Source organism: Falco rusticolus, chromosome 1 (genome assembly GCF_015220075.1).
Source record: "Falco rusticolus isolate bFalRus1 chromosome 1, bFalRus1.pri, whole genome shotgun sequence".
NCBI classification, from domain to species: domain Eukaryota; kingdom Metazoa; phylum Chordata; class Aves; order Falconiformes; family Falconidae; genus Falco; species Falco rusticolus.
In genome coordinates, this window is record NC_051187.1 from 65217801 (window position 1) to 65232658 (window position 14858).

The following is a 14858-nucleotide window of genomic DNA, read 5'->3' on the forward strand; positions in this document are numbered from 1 at the left end:
TCCATGTCTTTTGGTAATTAATATCCCAACTTGTTTGTAAAGTGTTACCAATTGCATCAGCCAATTCATTTTAGAGACAGTTTGGTTTTAGTGGTAAGAATTCAGACCTTTTATTTAGTGAAGAGACAAGTTGTTCTATAATGCTTGTTTGGAAGATGCCAAAGTTCCAAAATTCTCCTCTTGGAGAAGGAAAATTTGGCTTTTAATGACAACAGTACAGGCATTGCCCAATCAGCCTTACCTAAACCTTTAAAGGAAAATTTACAGGAATGCTGATGCAATTCACAGAGAAAGTCAAAGTCTGCTAAAACAGGTATTTTTCAGACATTTGTTTCTGATGTCTAGTCCAGCCGGGAAACACTTTTCACCCCCTATCCCTGCACCCCTACAGACGCTAGCATAATTTTCAGAAAGACTAAGTAATATCCAGATCATTACTTACGACATGAATTTGTTGGGAAAAGAGGAAGGAAGATGTGCAGCAGAAACTACATTTCAGATATTGCCATCATTTTGTTCATGGATGACTTGCCTGTAGTACACACTATCATGTGTTCACAGTATAAATTCAAAATTAATTCAAATTCCACATTAATATTCGGCAACAACTGCTATATTTGGGGAAAGATCTCTCTCCAGTTCAGGTCAATATTTACATTTTTCCAGAAATAAAAAAAGTCATACACACTTCATTAAAATGGTACTACTTTGCTACCCAGGCCAAATATTTAAAAATGTGTCCAAGTTACTTAAAAAAAGGTTTTGAAAGGAAAAAGGTTCTAAGTCACACAATATCAAGTATGAATTACCTCATTGCCTACTGGTACAGATTCATCAAACTCAAGTAAAGGCTTGCCAGCTGTGTTACACTCATTCATAGCTGGAGTTGAGGTTGCTGGTGAAGTCTGCCTGTTTTCTGGGCAGTTACCCAGGCCAGCTGACAACTGAAAGAGAAAGCAAACCGGCAAAACAGTAGAATAGCTTTCCGAGACTCACCTGCTGTTAAAATCCAACACAGTTCTGGCTTTATGAGATAGGAAAGCAGTATTCAGTGAAAAGGGCTTTTCAAATCAAGGCTAAATATTTATTTTAGAACTTAGTAAGGAATCAACAAAACTTATTTTTGTATTATATAATGCTGTAGATGCACAGTATTGATAATTTAATGCTCATTTCATAGAAAAAAGTTCATCTTCGAAGAGATGAGAAACAGTACAGCAGTGTGCAGTTGTTTGAATACAACAAAGTGTTGACCGTGCTTACAAGACACAATATTGTTTCAGAATACCAGACCCTGCAAATGACTACTAAAAGGAGTGAAGATGCAGTGACTAGCAGGATGGGCAGACAAATCTCAGGCTGAAAATAAGAAAAAAAGGTTTGTTATCTTTGAAGACTTTACACCAAGGCTTATGAAGACTAAGTACAGTGACATTAGAGCTTGATGCAGCAATCACTGAGCAAAAAACTACAGTGTAATGAGAACCAGAGCTCCTCTCTAGGCTTAGTCCAGCTGCCTACAGCACACAAGTATTACCAATTTCAAGTTTTTTCCAAATTGTATAGTGAAAAAACAGTGTGCAAGGTATGTCTTGTTGCCCAACAGCTTAAGAAAGCAAAGAAATACATTCTACCTACTTGAAGGTCAGGACAAGCTTTCTGTAACACTTGAATTTTTTCTTGAATTTCAATCAGTTTTCTTCTTTCTTCTTGTAACTGCTTAAGCTCCCTTTGCTGCTGCTGCAGTTTAGCTTCATAGAACTTCTCTCTGTGTAGGTAAGTTAACCGCATATTACTTGGCAAGAAGCTGACTAAAACATGATTCTACTAACCTTTGACAAAGGCATACCTTGCTTTTTCATTTAGTCCTACATCTTTTTGTAATTTGTTAGTACTAGCTCGGACATTGTTTGGTTGCTGTTGCTTTGTCTCTTCCATCTCACCCAAGAACAAGTCACCAATAAGAGACGCATTTGCAATTGTTGCTTGAGGTTCTGGATCATCATCCTGAAAGGATGTCAGAAAGGCAGTTAGACTGTTTTCAAATTGATACATAAAATGTAACAAGTTTAGTGTGTCAAACGAATTTTTCAAAACTTAACAGTCTGAATAGCTTTATCTTTAGTTCAGATCATAAACTGAAAAGTCATCATCTTCATGGCATCATAACTTTAAGAAAAATTAAGTTAATAAAATAACTTAAAAGTTACAAAGCTCACACTATTGAAACTTCCACTATAAATGGACGATAACTTGTTTCATTCTGGAACCATAAACCACTTGAATTGTATTTTATGCTTATGACTGAGTGGACAAAACACACAGGCATGTCAAGAAAAGTGGGAGGTAACAAGAGGAATAGGAGACTGAGGTGAACAAGACTGCTTAATTACTGTACTCTTGAAATTAAATATTATTATTCACAGCTTACAATATAAACGAAACTACTCTTGAAAGTTCAAGTATTTGAGAAACAGTCTTCTACATGGTTCTCTATTCCACTCTTCTTTATTTAATAATTTTTGTATTTTCAATTCTCAACTTAAACTGAAAACATAAAAACTGTTGCCACAGCTTCTTTTGTTTTCCTACATGATCATTCCTAACACAGAACCAGCTGAACAGAAAAGATCATCAGTGACCAACTGTAACACAGCTACACAGACCTACACTACCTACTAACTACATAGAGATACAAGACTTGCAAACATGAAGGAAAGACTGAAGACACGCCATCTATTGAGGCTGCTGTATCACCTCATGCTGATTTATACCACTGTACAGTTAACATCTCTATAGTGATGATAAACAAGATCCATCCAGATGCTGACAAATTTTTGATAGCAGTATAATATTGAAATAACAACACAGTGTTTACGCTGTTGCTATTGTAAAGCATCCTTTAAGAGTTCTCATATAAAGCCTTTACATTTCTGACACACCTACACGTATTCAGTATGTAGACACTACATTACACAGTGCTCAAATATAAGTATTCTGTAGGGACGTTAGATACCTGAAAATAAGTTTAATAAAAATCACTAAATTAGCATGAGATATTCTAAATTAAAAACACTTCCAATTCATAGCTGACCCTCAAGATTCCAAAAACCAAAAAACACCACCAACAAACCCACCCATAATCAAAAGCAATTTTTCCTTACCAACTGAATGATGTGCAAAACCCAGGACTCAAAAAACTGAAACTGATTAATATTCATTATAAGCATAAAAATGCAGATCAATATTTTAAAAAATATTAGACCTCTTGGTTCATATTTTGTAATACAGTGCTATTAAGGCCATTCCTCTATTAGGTTAGCATGCCCCAAGAAAATTCCAGATCTGAACTTTAAAATATCACCTTGACCTCAGAAAAAACAAACACCATCTCTTTTTCTCAGCCTAAAAACGAGCATTGTAAATGTTACTCAAAGAAGAGTGTTCTTCCCTATTATGTTATACATGGCATGAAATAATGAATGCTCCACTTTTGTGCACAGATTTATAAAATACCTGCACCATAGCAGCAAGGTTTTGTAACTGTCTAAGTTTCTGTTTTGCAGCTATAAGCCTATTGATCTTCTGCTCAAACTCAGCATCTCCAGCAGCATCACCCAGACTGCTTCTGTGACTAGACATGGAATCTTCACTAATTCTATGTTCTTCCACTTCGTCATCTTCACCTTGGGGTAGGCCAGCATCTTTGTCGTCCTCTCTATTATGACAGTCTGGAGGTGGGGAGAGGAGAAAACAGAACAGTACGAATAACACATTATTGAACTTCTGAAGTCCACTGTAATTACCAGACACTAGAAAGATATGAGCTTAATGATTAAACTTGAACATTTTGCTCATCAAACAAGGCTATCCTAAATTCTGTGCAGCTATCAATTATTTGCACTAAAGAGTTAAAATTATTAGAAAATTTTAGAACATACCTAGAGTAGAAGACATTTTTAGAGTCCTTATATTAGCAGCAGATCGGTTATTTATTTCACAGTCTGTATTAAGATGTCTTTCATCTCTGTTATTAGTTCCACACTGTACATTTGAGTTGCTATTTATTTCACTCCAACTACTGATTCCTTGAGGGTTTCTAGAGTAAAATACATTATTCATGTTAACTTTTTAAGAACCAATATTGATGGAATTTTACTTCAGACATCTTATTAACTGGCTTTTATAGGAATGTGTCCTGACCCTTTAAAAACAAAACAAAAAAAAACCACCAAAAGAAAACACAAACACCAAACAAAAAACCCAAATCAACCCCATATAAAAATTAGTCCAGACATCTGGAATTCCTCAGTATTCATCCCTCCATTTTTTTCCGGTTTTTTTTTTTAAAGCAGTCAGAAGCAGCAATAAATTATCCCCTGCTAGATCTACAACAATACAAGAGGCTTTCAAAATACATGTCTGTATGATAGAAGCTTTATATGATTCATAGCTAAATTAGTATTAATTTCTGCACAATGAAGATCCTTGGTGCATGCAGTTGCCCTGTTACACCAAGTCTAAATACCTGTCTAAACTGAAGTTTGAGTTTATTCCAATTCTCTAGTCTAGGCCTGTTAACCTTCTAGCGGAATCCCATACACATAATTCAGTGCTTAAATCCAAAGGAATTATAGATTTAGAAGTCTCTCACAGTGACTCTAATTGTCTAGTCTAATCTGTGTTTGCTATATATGTAAGTTACCAAGGACAAGATTATTATTAATCATATGTTTAAGAAAGCTACTTCATATTAAAATCTCAGAAAGTTAATACAATCACAGAGTTAAGTTACTTCTGGTTGACTGAAATAACGTATTGCTTCAGAAAACCTGCAACAACTTAGCTACAAGAGATTTAGGATGACAAAAAACATGGCAACCTAATATTTGTAACAGGCTGTGGATCCTCATGTTCAGAATCACTTTCTGATTCTTCTGTTTCTTCCTCTTCTTTAGTGTTTTCATTCACAGCGTCTGTCATCATATCAGATGTTTGTTCATAGTAGTGAACTAATTCACGTAACTCATTCAACCTCTTACGAACTTCATTCAGCTTCCTGAGGAAAAAAAAATAAAAATGCTATGCGTTTTGTCATATTAATCAAATCATGTATAGTTGAAAAGTACATACATATATGTACACATATAATTTATAGTTCTTAAAGTTTCCTGCCATTTTCCTAGCTGTAAGAACATTCTGCTGAAGCTTTGCACTCACTTAACTGTCTTGGACCACTGACTACATGGTCTATAATACTAAATTAAGTAGATTAAAATATGAAATGGTTTCTTAACACAGAAGTTACTAAAAAAGTAACACTAAAAATCACTAAAGCACATTATGAAAAATTAAAGAGCTTTTACTGAAGCTTTTCTGTTGGATTTAGATTGCCATCCTCTTCACTCTCATTCTGAGAAACCAGGGAATCAGGAGGATAAGGAGCAGATGCCAGGCTATTTGATTCACCATTGACAACAGTTACTATGCCTACAGGACCAGAAGCAGCTGAAGTTATACTTCTTTGATCAACACTCCTTTGAGGAGAACCTGAAGCAGAAAAAACTACAGAAAAGAAACACCACTCATAAGAAAAACTTGCAAAAAGGAACGCGCTTAATCAAGTTATATTAAAATGTAATTACAGAAGTATTACCAACATACAAAACAACAGTTAATAACTTCTTTTCTTAGAAGCCCAAAAGCTTTTGTCTTAAGTTTCATGGCACGCAACGCCAATAGGCAGAGAGTAGTAAGTACTTTTTGTAAACAAGACTTCAGTCAGTTCCTTTTAACTTTATCGAATTTCAAAAGTGGAAGCTTTCATGCTGTGAATGTGCCCAAAGAGTTCTTTTAAGGGTTTATTAATGGCTGAATTCAACATGTTAAAAAGAAAAATCCTATCTCTCTTTTCCTGTGCTAAGCTCTTTTGTCTATATGCTGTAGAGCATAAATGTTTGCTTTTTCCAGCTACGTGAAGTCACATCCAAATATGTTTATATTATATGCACTGAGTACATGCAGAAAGATGGGGGTATAGTAACTATCAAATCACTCTGGTCTTCTCCAGGAGGACGCTTCAATTGCCTCATTTCTTAATGTTAACCGGAATATGCTACGATCACGCTCAGACGTTTCCAGCTATAGGATAAACTGCAGCAGTACAAATGTATTTCTAGAAAATAAAAAAGTGAAGCAGCAAGTAGGCCCACATCAAGACTTCAAGAAGAAGAAAAAGCAGTCTAAGGCACAGGCCAAAACTCTAGTCCATTCAGACAGTTAGATTCCTCTGGCATAGCCCATTATCAAAGTCCCTGTGACAAGGGCATGAGAAAAACTTTTGACAGTGGAGAAGGAAACCCTGTAATGCCATAGATCTACTAAGACCTGAATTGCCAAGTACACAAATACAGACGTACTGTGATAAAAATCAGAACATTCAAGTCCATATACTACACTCTACAGGTCAGATGTGTCACTGACAAGACTTGAAGAGTCTTCACATTCTCAGTCACCACATTCTCACAGTCAACTTTGATGATGCTTTAAAAACTAAAGTGCTATGAGCAAAACCATCATTACTTGTAGAGCTATCCATTAAGCCAGAAACTTACAAAGCATTAAGGAACATTTACAGAATATTGCCCCAGCACAGCTTTAACACCTGCATCTCATTAACCAGTTGCAAATTGAAGGACCGTATTACAAACATGCACATTAAAAAAAGTTGTATTCTTGAAAAGATGCAATTCAGCCCATATTTACTTACAGGAGTGGTTATTTAGATGTTGGTCACGAAGCGTATGAAGTTCTCCTAACAGTTTGTCCATTTTTTGCTTTTTACCTTGCAACATTCGCATTGTGTTAAAAAGCTGTGCCTTCTCATCTGATAGATGCTCAGACATTGAAGAGTTCCTACTTTGTGAAATCTCTCTGGTAAGTGAAAGACTTTCTGCTTGCCTTCTGTTGTCTGGCACAGATTGTGTCTAAAAAGAGTAACTTCATTTTATTCACAGTACTATGAAAAAACTCAAACTGTAAAAACAAAAAGCCCTCTTATAGGCCTGCTAGGCTCAACACCAGAACAAAGAACATTATAAAGGGAAAGCGATACCGAAGACATAATATATAATTATACCGCAATATAGAAACAACTACTCTGGAATTTTATGGAAAACTGAGACAGAAAGCACAGATCAATCTGCTAATAACTCTTAAGAACACAAAGATACTGAGCTTTCAAGTTTGGGGCAACCCCAATTACTCCACTAGCAAATGCACACAAATAAGCAAGACAAACACTTAACGGCACTGTTCAAAGTAAGAAAAATGGACATAGGCAAAACTTATACAGTGGAATCCAAGGACTGACCTGAGAATCATGAAGCTGGTTGTGAAAGCGCTGAATTAAGTCATTCAACTCTTCATTCAGTTCTGATGTAAGGCTTACTCCTGAAACACTACCTGTAGTCTCTGTTACAACTGGGCATGTGGAAGGAAGAACAAACATAAGTAGTTTTCCACAGCAATGAAATAAAGGCTATTTGATGAAAATGTCTGGATTAACAAGATCATCAATATACTGCATCTCTTAAAACACAGCAGTTATTTTTATGTCCCTCCCACTAACTTTACTCTTCAAAGATTCCTTCCATTACAGAAACACTTACAAACCAACTTGCAGCTCCTTTGTGAAGGACCATACAAAAGGACTTTATAAGTCTGTTCTGTGTTTTGCTAAAAAGTCAGAGCAAAATGAAAACCAACAAGATGTCCAGGGTTGATGAAAACATTTTGCTTGTTGGAAATAAAATGGTTATTACTTAAAACAGACAAACTAAGAACAGTGCATGTAATTTTACTTCTTTTAAATAATGAATTAAGAGGACACCAAGCTTTCATCTTAGTCTAAGTTATAAACTTTACAGCTGCAGTCTTCAGGGTTTGTCCTTCAAAAAACTTTGAGAGGAACACATTAGAAAGAAAGCTTTCCTCCCCTACCTGAAAGCTCAGATTCAAACAATACTAAGATAGGGAACTGGCAGTTGAGTAATCTGAACCAGCAACTTCATAAGAAAAGTCAAGCGTAAGTATTCCTTATTTTCCCCATAGATCATGCACAATAGTTTTACTGTTTTCAATTTTTAAAACATTTATCTTGCCTTAGGTTGAATTTGCATGTTTTGAATGAACTCTACAGTTTTGGCACATACCACATCTTTTAAGTCAGTCAACACATACAGCAGTAAGAAACTGTTATTAAGAGTGACATAAGTGGAAATGTGAAATAAATAAAAACACCACCAAAGAATTAAAACAAAGAAAGTTCTAATTTATCATAAGTAATCCTATTTTATACCCACTTCATCTACCCATTCCTCATCAAGATAAGAGTTCTGTGTATTTGAGGAGAGAAAGCAGATTCCATCACAGGTCGACTGCTGCAGAGCAGACAGGAGAAAAACAACTGCTGAAAACCATTTCAAACCACCTTTCCAAGGCACTTGCTTCTCTTGCTCCTGTGGTAGCTTTCTAAAAGCTCTCTACCACCTACCAACTTCTCTGCTTCTCTTCCTACACTAAAATCTAGTGTTTTCTTAACTAGTTCCACCTTCTTTCCCATAGTCTATCAAATCAAGGACAGGACAAAAAGCAGAAAGAGAGGCTCATGAGAGCAAGGAACCTTAAGGAGAGACTTTCTGTAAAATGTAGAAGCCTATACTTACTAAAAATTAACCTATTTTAAATACAATAACTGTAATAAGAACTGCTATCCCATATACCCTCTAATCAAGCCTAATGGCAACTCTTTATGGGGAAGAGTCATGGAACAGTAACACAGTCTGAATCCAAACTTGATCAGTGCAAAAATGTCATTCCCTACAACTGTACACATAACTGTACCAAATTTCCAAAGAAAACTGAGCAGGATTTAGGGAGGGGTGGGGGGCAAGAAGAGTTTCCAACAAACAAAAGATAATTCACATGTCAACAGTACACAAATCAAGGACAACTGTTCTCCCTTTTAAGACTGAATTCTTGAGAAAACAACTCTGCTGACAACATTTAAGCAGGTATCAGTCTCCTCTGACACAAAGATAATTTATGAAAAGTTGGGAATATATGAAAACAAATTAGAAGCGTGCTTTTAAACTGAAGATTATAACATAATGGTGGTGCTCTATTATCAGACCCATGCCTCCAATTTACATGTCATAGAATTTCAGAATTCTAGTTCCAATATTTACGTATTTAACTGCTTTAGCAACTTCCTCCTTTCTTTTGTTAGATAAACCATTAGTCTACCAATGGCTACTGAACTACTAAGCAACCAGCCACCAAAAAAAAAAAAAAAACCCGAATGAAAAAGCAAACAAAAGCCTCAAACCAGCAACTGCCTATAGCCAGAAGGATGCAATAAGGGAGAGAACACACTGTATCCCCTGCTCAGATTCTTTCCTTCAAAGTCCTGGTATAACGATGGAGATGACAGGCAAACTCCTCATCTGAAGTGGAAGACCAATCCTTGGCAGAAAACCCTACACTTTCAGGATTTTACAAGTAAACCACAGAAATCAGCTGTGTGATTTTTAACTGACACATCAGTTTACAATGTTACACTGTCAACGCTTTACAGAAATGGAAGCCTTGCGGTAAGATTTTTAAAGAGCGTGTTATAAAAAAAAAGACTTTTTCATGTGTACTCCACAATTCCCCTTTTAATCAGTCAATCAACATGCTAACATGCTATCAAAGACACTGTCATTCCACATACCAGAATCATCCATGACAGCAATTGCTTGCTCTGCTTTATGCCGCAAAGCAAGAAGAGCTGCCTGTCTTCCTTGAAGAGCTTTCAATTGCTCCTGCTGTTGTAGCATCCTTTTCAATAAATCATGCTGCTTCTTTAAATTCTCCAACTCCTCTTCAGCTTCCTGTTGAGGATCTCTGGCCTGCAAGATACGGAAGAACTTTACCATAATCATGACAACTTATTTGTTGAGTACTAGCAACAGAAGTGACTAAACAAGCAGGACTTGAATAGAATCTAACAGCCTGGTTAGTGTAAAATGGTGAAAATGTAACTCCTTTACATTTTCAGTAGTCCTCTTCAGTCTGAAAAAAACATCCAACAGGGAGAAAACTGTACCATCAAGGCATGCTTACCACTCCTGGGGGTTAAGTTTGCTTTACAAATCCAGTTGGCTGCCCTAATGTATCCCAAAGACCAACCCAGGAATCCCTGTCTTTTGAATCATAAAAGAGGGCAAGACTGGCAAAGTAAGCAAGATAAGGCACAGTATCACGGAGCTACATATAATAAAAGATCCAGACTGATTTACTGGCCTAAAATCTCCAAATTTTCAGCAGAATGTTTTGGGCAGTTACTCTCCTCTAATTTTGTATGCTACTTTTATGCCATAGATATTAGAATACACCAGATTTAGGTAAACCAACTTCAAAACAAACACATGCACAGAATCTCCTCTATACTGTTATTTTCAAACACATAGAAATAGATCTGAGGGAATGAAAGCATGTTGAGCAGTTAAGATATGTTAGAACTAAGTTATTTTCCTCATCCTAACCTAATGAAAAGCTGGAGACTTGCCTCAAAACTTTTATTCAAGGGTTGTCTGCAAATTAAGTATTTTAATAAGACATCTACAGTTAAGACCCGCATCCTGTTTGAATTTGGATTATTGCACTATGCAGATGAAACTGTGGAAAATTTTGCCTCCTTTTTCTTAGGAGTTGACAAGTACTTAAAAAGAACATTACTAACTTAAAAGCATCATCTTCTCCACATAGGGCTAAGATCCTGAAGTATAAGATTCTCTCAGTGCAAAAATACTGCACCAAATGTCAGAATAGAAGTAGGCATCTTTATATAACTAGTTCTTGGGTACCAGGGAATGCTCAACTTTCCAGTAGAGAAAGGAGCACCCACCCAGAAACCTAAACCTTTCAAAGTGTCACCAAAACATGCACTGCAGCTGGCACTGATGATCCTTGTTATTTTGTCTTTATATATAAAGAGCAGAGTAGAGGCAAAACAGAGTACACTATAAAATCAACACAGGAAGGAACGAGGGGAAGAAAGGGAAAAAGAAGATGTGTCTCACTCTACCCACCTATTAAATAATCCAAGCTTTATACAGAGTACGAGATTTGCTTGAGTTCATTAAAATTACATAATTACATAGCAAATTTTTCAAGCCTAGTTCTGCATTTAGACTAGTAAGTCTGATGAAACATTTAAGCCTTTTGTGGTTTGTTTTGGTTTGTTTGGTGTTTGGGGTTTTTTTTGGCAGGGAGGTCGTGTAAATGGGGATCAGACTTTTTTTTTTGCTCCCTAAATCAGAGTAAGGGACAAAGCCATAGAAAAGCTGGTAACAGATACCAAAGTTCTAGACTCCAAGCCCTTTAGTCTTCCTCCTTCCAACCACGTATTTATATAAAACAGCTATAAAATAAAATATTTGTGGAACAAGTTAAGGCTACTATTCTTTAATTTATTTTCTCTATATGGTATTAGCTTAAATTTGCATTGGCAGACTATTAGCATAAACATGCCAAGTATCTGGAAGTCACATTTACAATGTTTTCCCAGAGATAACAGCAAAATTGGAAGGATCATCTATACGAAATCGGAACACCTGCTGTACCAAATTACTTTCTCTGTCAATGTTGACACTTCAGAAGAGAAAGTTGTCAAACATCTCTAAAAAAACCCAAACTCCTCCAGGCAGACAATTCATTCTATGAAAAGACAGTTGTATACAGACAAGCAAGTCAAATGGGAACATTCACTGTAACAAATATATTTGAAGCAGTTAAAAAAGGGGGTGGGGGAGTGGGGGTGGGTGTACGCATGAAGATTGGCACGTACAAGTCCTATTTGAGGCTAAAATGGAATTTTGAACTGTACCTTTGAAGGCAATCCACGTATCCATAATACCATGTAGGGTATTAAGCCTACAAAACCAGTCTTTCCTGTCATATAGAGCAGCTCTGTCACCTTTCCCTTTAGGACTTGCTGTAACATCAATGTCTGTAACCTGTTCCTGTGAAGCTGAATTCCCTAGTCTGTCCTCAGTGTGGGGACAAACACTCAAACTAGAAGATACCTTCTTTATTAGGCACATTAGATTTTCAAGATGTGCTCCAACTTAGCACACTCTTTCAAGTTACAAGCCTACCCACTCGTATCTTGTCAAATAATGAAGATTAATAGAAAATAAAATCTACTAAAGAGCAAAGACATCTTTAGTCACTCTTAGAATTTTCATAATAACACTGTATAGCAATCAACTGTATAAGACTACAAGTATTCATTCTACATGTAACATATATAAGCTGCAGGTAAAGAGAAATCAGATGCAAAATGAAAAGCCAAACAAAACTAAAATCCATTTTGCAAAGATGAAGAAAAATCCAAGTTTACATGTATACTTAAAAACTAAACTGTTTTTTCTGCATTTTTCGATACCCTTTTTTTAAAGTTAAAAGTACATCTTCCACATCTATGATTTTATTTCTTTATAGGGATAGAGTAAGTTCTTACAAAGCTAAAAATAATTACAAAAACATCTTAATGTCTTAACTGCAGTTTTACTTCCAAGCATGTAAATTCTCCTAATCTGTAGAACATTCAGTGTACTAACATGCCAAAAAAGTGCCAGTTCTCTAGTACTCCTCCTCAGTACAGCAGTATTGGAAGATGGAAATCTTAGTTGTTACTAAAACACTTTTGCATCTACTACAAGAATTGCTTACCACGTTAGCGTAAAAGCTTTAATAAATAGAAAGGATGACTGTCTGTGTATCTCAGAACTAAACTCAGAGCACATTTTCTAAAAGGTGTTCATCTCTCCAAAAAAAAAGGAGAGAAACTTTTATGTTAGGTCAATACTTCTGTGATATCGCTACAAAGGTGCTTGGGCACTGACCCACTAATAATTCATTTCTAACCCTCTCCCCACTAAACACCAGCAAGTATTACCCACAAGCAGAAATGAACTTACAGATGAAAAACTGTATAAAAAACCCTATACCTTCCTACGTAAGTCCTGTGCATGCTCTTCCAAAGTAAACATTTAACCCTTCATTCTACTTTGAAGAAGGATTTTTAAAAACCTAATCAAGATACATTGTTGTTCTGACAGAATCATTCTTTTTTTTCCCCAAAATAATAATAATAAAAAAATCCACACATGCATGAACACCTCCTGAACAGAGTGTCTGGGGATTTACTATTTTCAAATTGAACTGCAAATTATGACACTATCATAACAAACAAAACAACAAAACAAAGTCTTCATTTCTAGCACCTTAATTACTAAAAGGCAGCTTACCGTGGTATCTGAAGCCTCAGACTGCACATCAACGTTTAGCGATGTGCTCTCACCTACAGAACCAGATCCCACAGCTGAATCTATAGTCCGAACATCATCCTCCTCATTTTCTCTAGCCTGAAATATTTCATTGGCATAAATCAAAAGCTATATACAAAGGGGGCATTAAAAATTAATTATGGAAGGTACTACATATCAAAACCAACACCCCCAGAAGCACCATCAAAACATCAATGGTCAACTCCTAAAAAAGAGCTTACAGTGCAGAAAAATATATTATGTTCTCAAACTTACAAGCATCTTTTGCAAAAATTTCAGATAGGATTTCTCCTGCTCTTTAAGGTGATCTATAAGGTGTGATAAACGCTCAACATTGGCCGATCTTTCATTTTTCTCTACAAGATCATCCCGCATGGAGCTGGCCTTAGCAATATAGCCACGAATTTGAACTAGTCTGCTCGCAATCTGTAAAGACACTAAAGTTACTGAATGCATCCAACTACAGCTTTAAGGTATTTAATGCACAAGACATGGTGACAGCAACAGCAAAGTAGTAACTAAATAGGTGACATACTAGTACTTTCAATCCTATAAGCACACTTCTGCAAGTGGTTAAAAGTAAACAGGTTTTATAAGGATAGATTTATACATGCATGAAGTTGCAAGGCTGAAGCACAGGGGTTCTTGTTGACGTAAGCTAAAACAGAGTTCAGCTCATTAACATATGAAAATACTAAACTCTGAGACTATTTTCTGGAACCGTACAAAAAAGAACCAACCTCTAAGATGAAAATTAATACTGCATCTGTTACCAATAAGCAAATTTCTGAAGAAAACTACATCATTAAGTTTGGTTTCACATTTTCCTCAAGTTGCCCTTTAGAACAGTGGGATATTCCAATAAAGACTTAACAGTTACACTTTTCAGAAATTTAGAAAGATGCACTGAAAAGTAACAAGGTAGTTACAACCTGAGTGTCAATATTCTGTAGACATCGCAAGCTCTGCAAATACCTGGCTGCTATCCATAGCTGGCTGTCCTCTTCCATCTTCTTGAACAGAGGCTTGACAATTTTGCAAGAAATCCTTGCTTAGAGCACCTCCAAACGACTCTTTACATTGCACTGGTATCCCTGTTTCCTTTTTTGGGGAACCTGAGGCAGGATCTTTGCTTTTGTTAGTGTTTATCTGCAGTGACAGGGAGTTGAATGGTTTTTTGTTTTCATTAAGTTGACGTTTGTTGTTAGCAGCTGTTGCCCTGCCTTGAGAATCACTTCCAATGCTTCTCTGTGAACAAACAAGAAAAAGAGCAATTGCTTTATTTTTTTCCTCCAATATATTCTCAACACTGATTAGTTTCACTGTTTGGATTACCAGTTCTGCAGTATTATTAGACTGCTTTTAAAGTTAGCTTACTAGTCACTGACTAGCCACAAGCTAGCTGAAGACCGTGCTGATGATTTTTGCCATATAGTTTTCAGAAAGCAAGCCCACACTCCC

At 36.2% G+C, this 14858-nt stretch overlaps 1 protein-coding gene across 22 annotated transcripts in view; it reads right to left on the reverse strand.

Moving 5' to 3' along the window:
• The window catches only part of PCM1 (pericentriolar material 1), a 43671-nt gene that overhangs the window by 22531 nt on the left and 6282 nt on the right, over positions 1-14858 (reverse strand). For 17 of the 22 annotated variants that reach the window (XM_037381841.1, XM_037381954.1, XM_037381865.1 and 14 more), the window contains 13 exons: positions 14373-14645; positions 13653-13823; positions 13359-13475; positions 9776-9953; positions 7373-7482; positions 6770-6986; positions 5367-5565; positions 4883-5059; positions 3942-4099; positions 3517-3731; positions 1850-2007; positions 1639-1768; positions 810-944 (listed from right to left, as the gene is read on the reverse strand). In XM_037381841.1, the coding sequence (XP_037237738.1) occupies positions 810-944; positions 1639-1768; positions 1850-2007; positions 3517-3731; positions 3942-4099; positions 4883-5059; positions 5367-5565; positions 6770-6986; positions 7373-7482; positions 9776-9953; positions 13359-13475; positions 13653-13823; positions 14373-14645 (2238 nt within the window). The remainder of the gene's footprint in view (positions 1-809; positions 945-1638; positions 1769-1849; positions 2008-3516; positions 3732-3941; positions 4100-4882; positions 5060-5366; positions 5566-6769; positions 6987-7372; positions 7483-9775; positions 9954-13358; positions 13476-13652; positions 13824-14372; positions 14646-14858) is intronic. The other 5 variants (XM_037382003.1, XM_037381912.1, XM_037382010.1 and 2 more) reach the window with 3 other exon arrangements.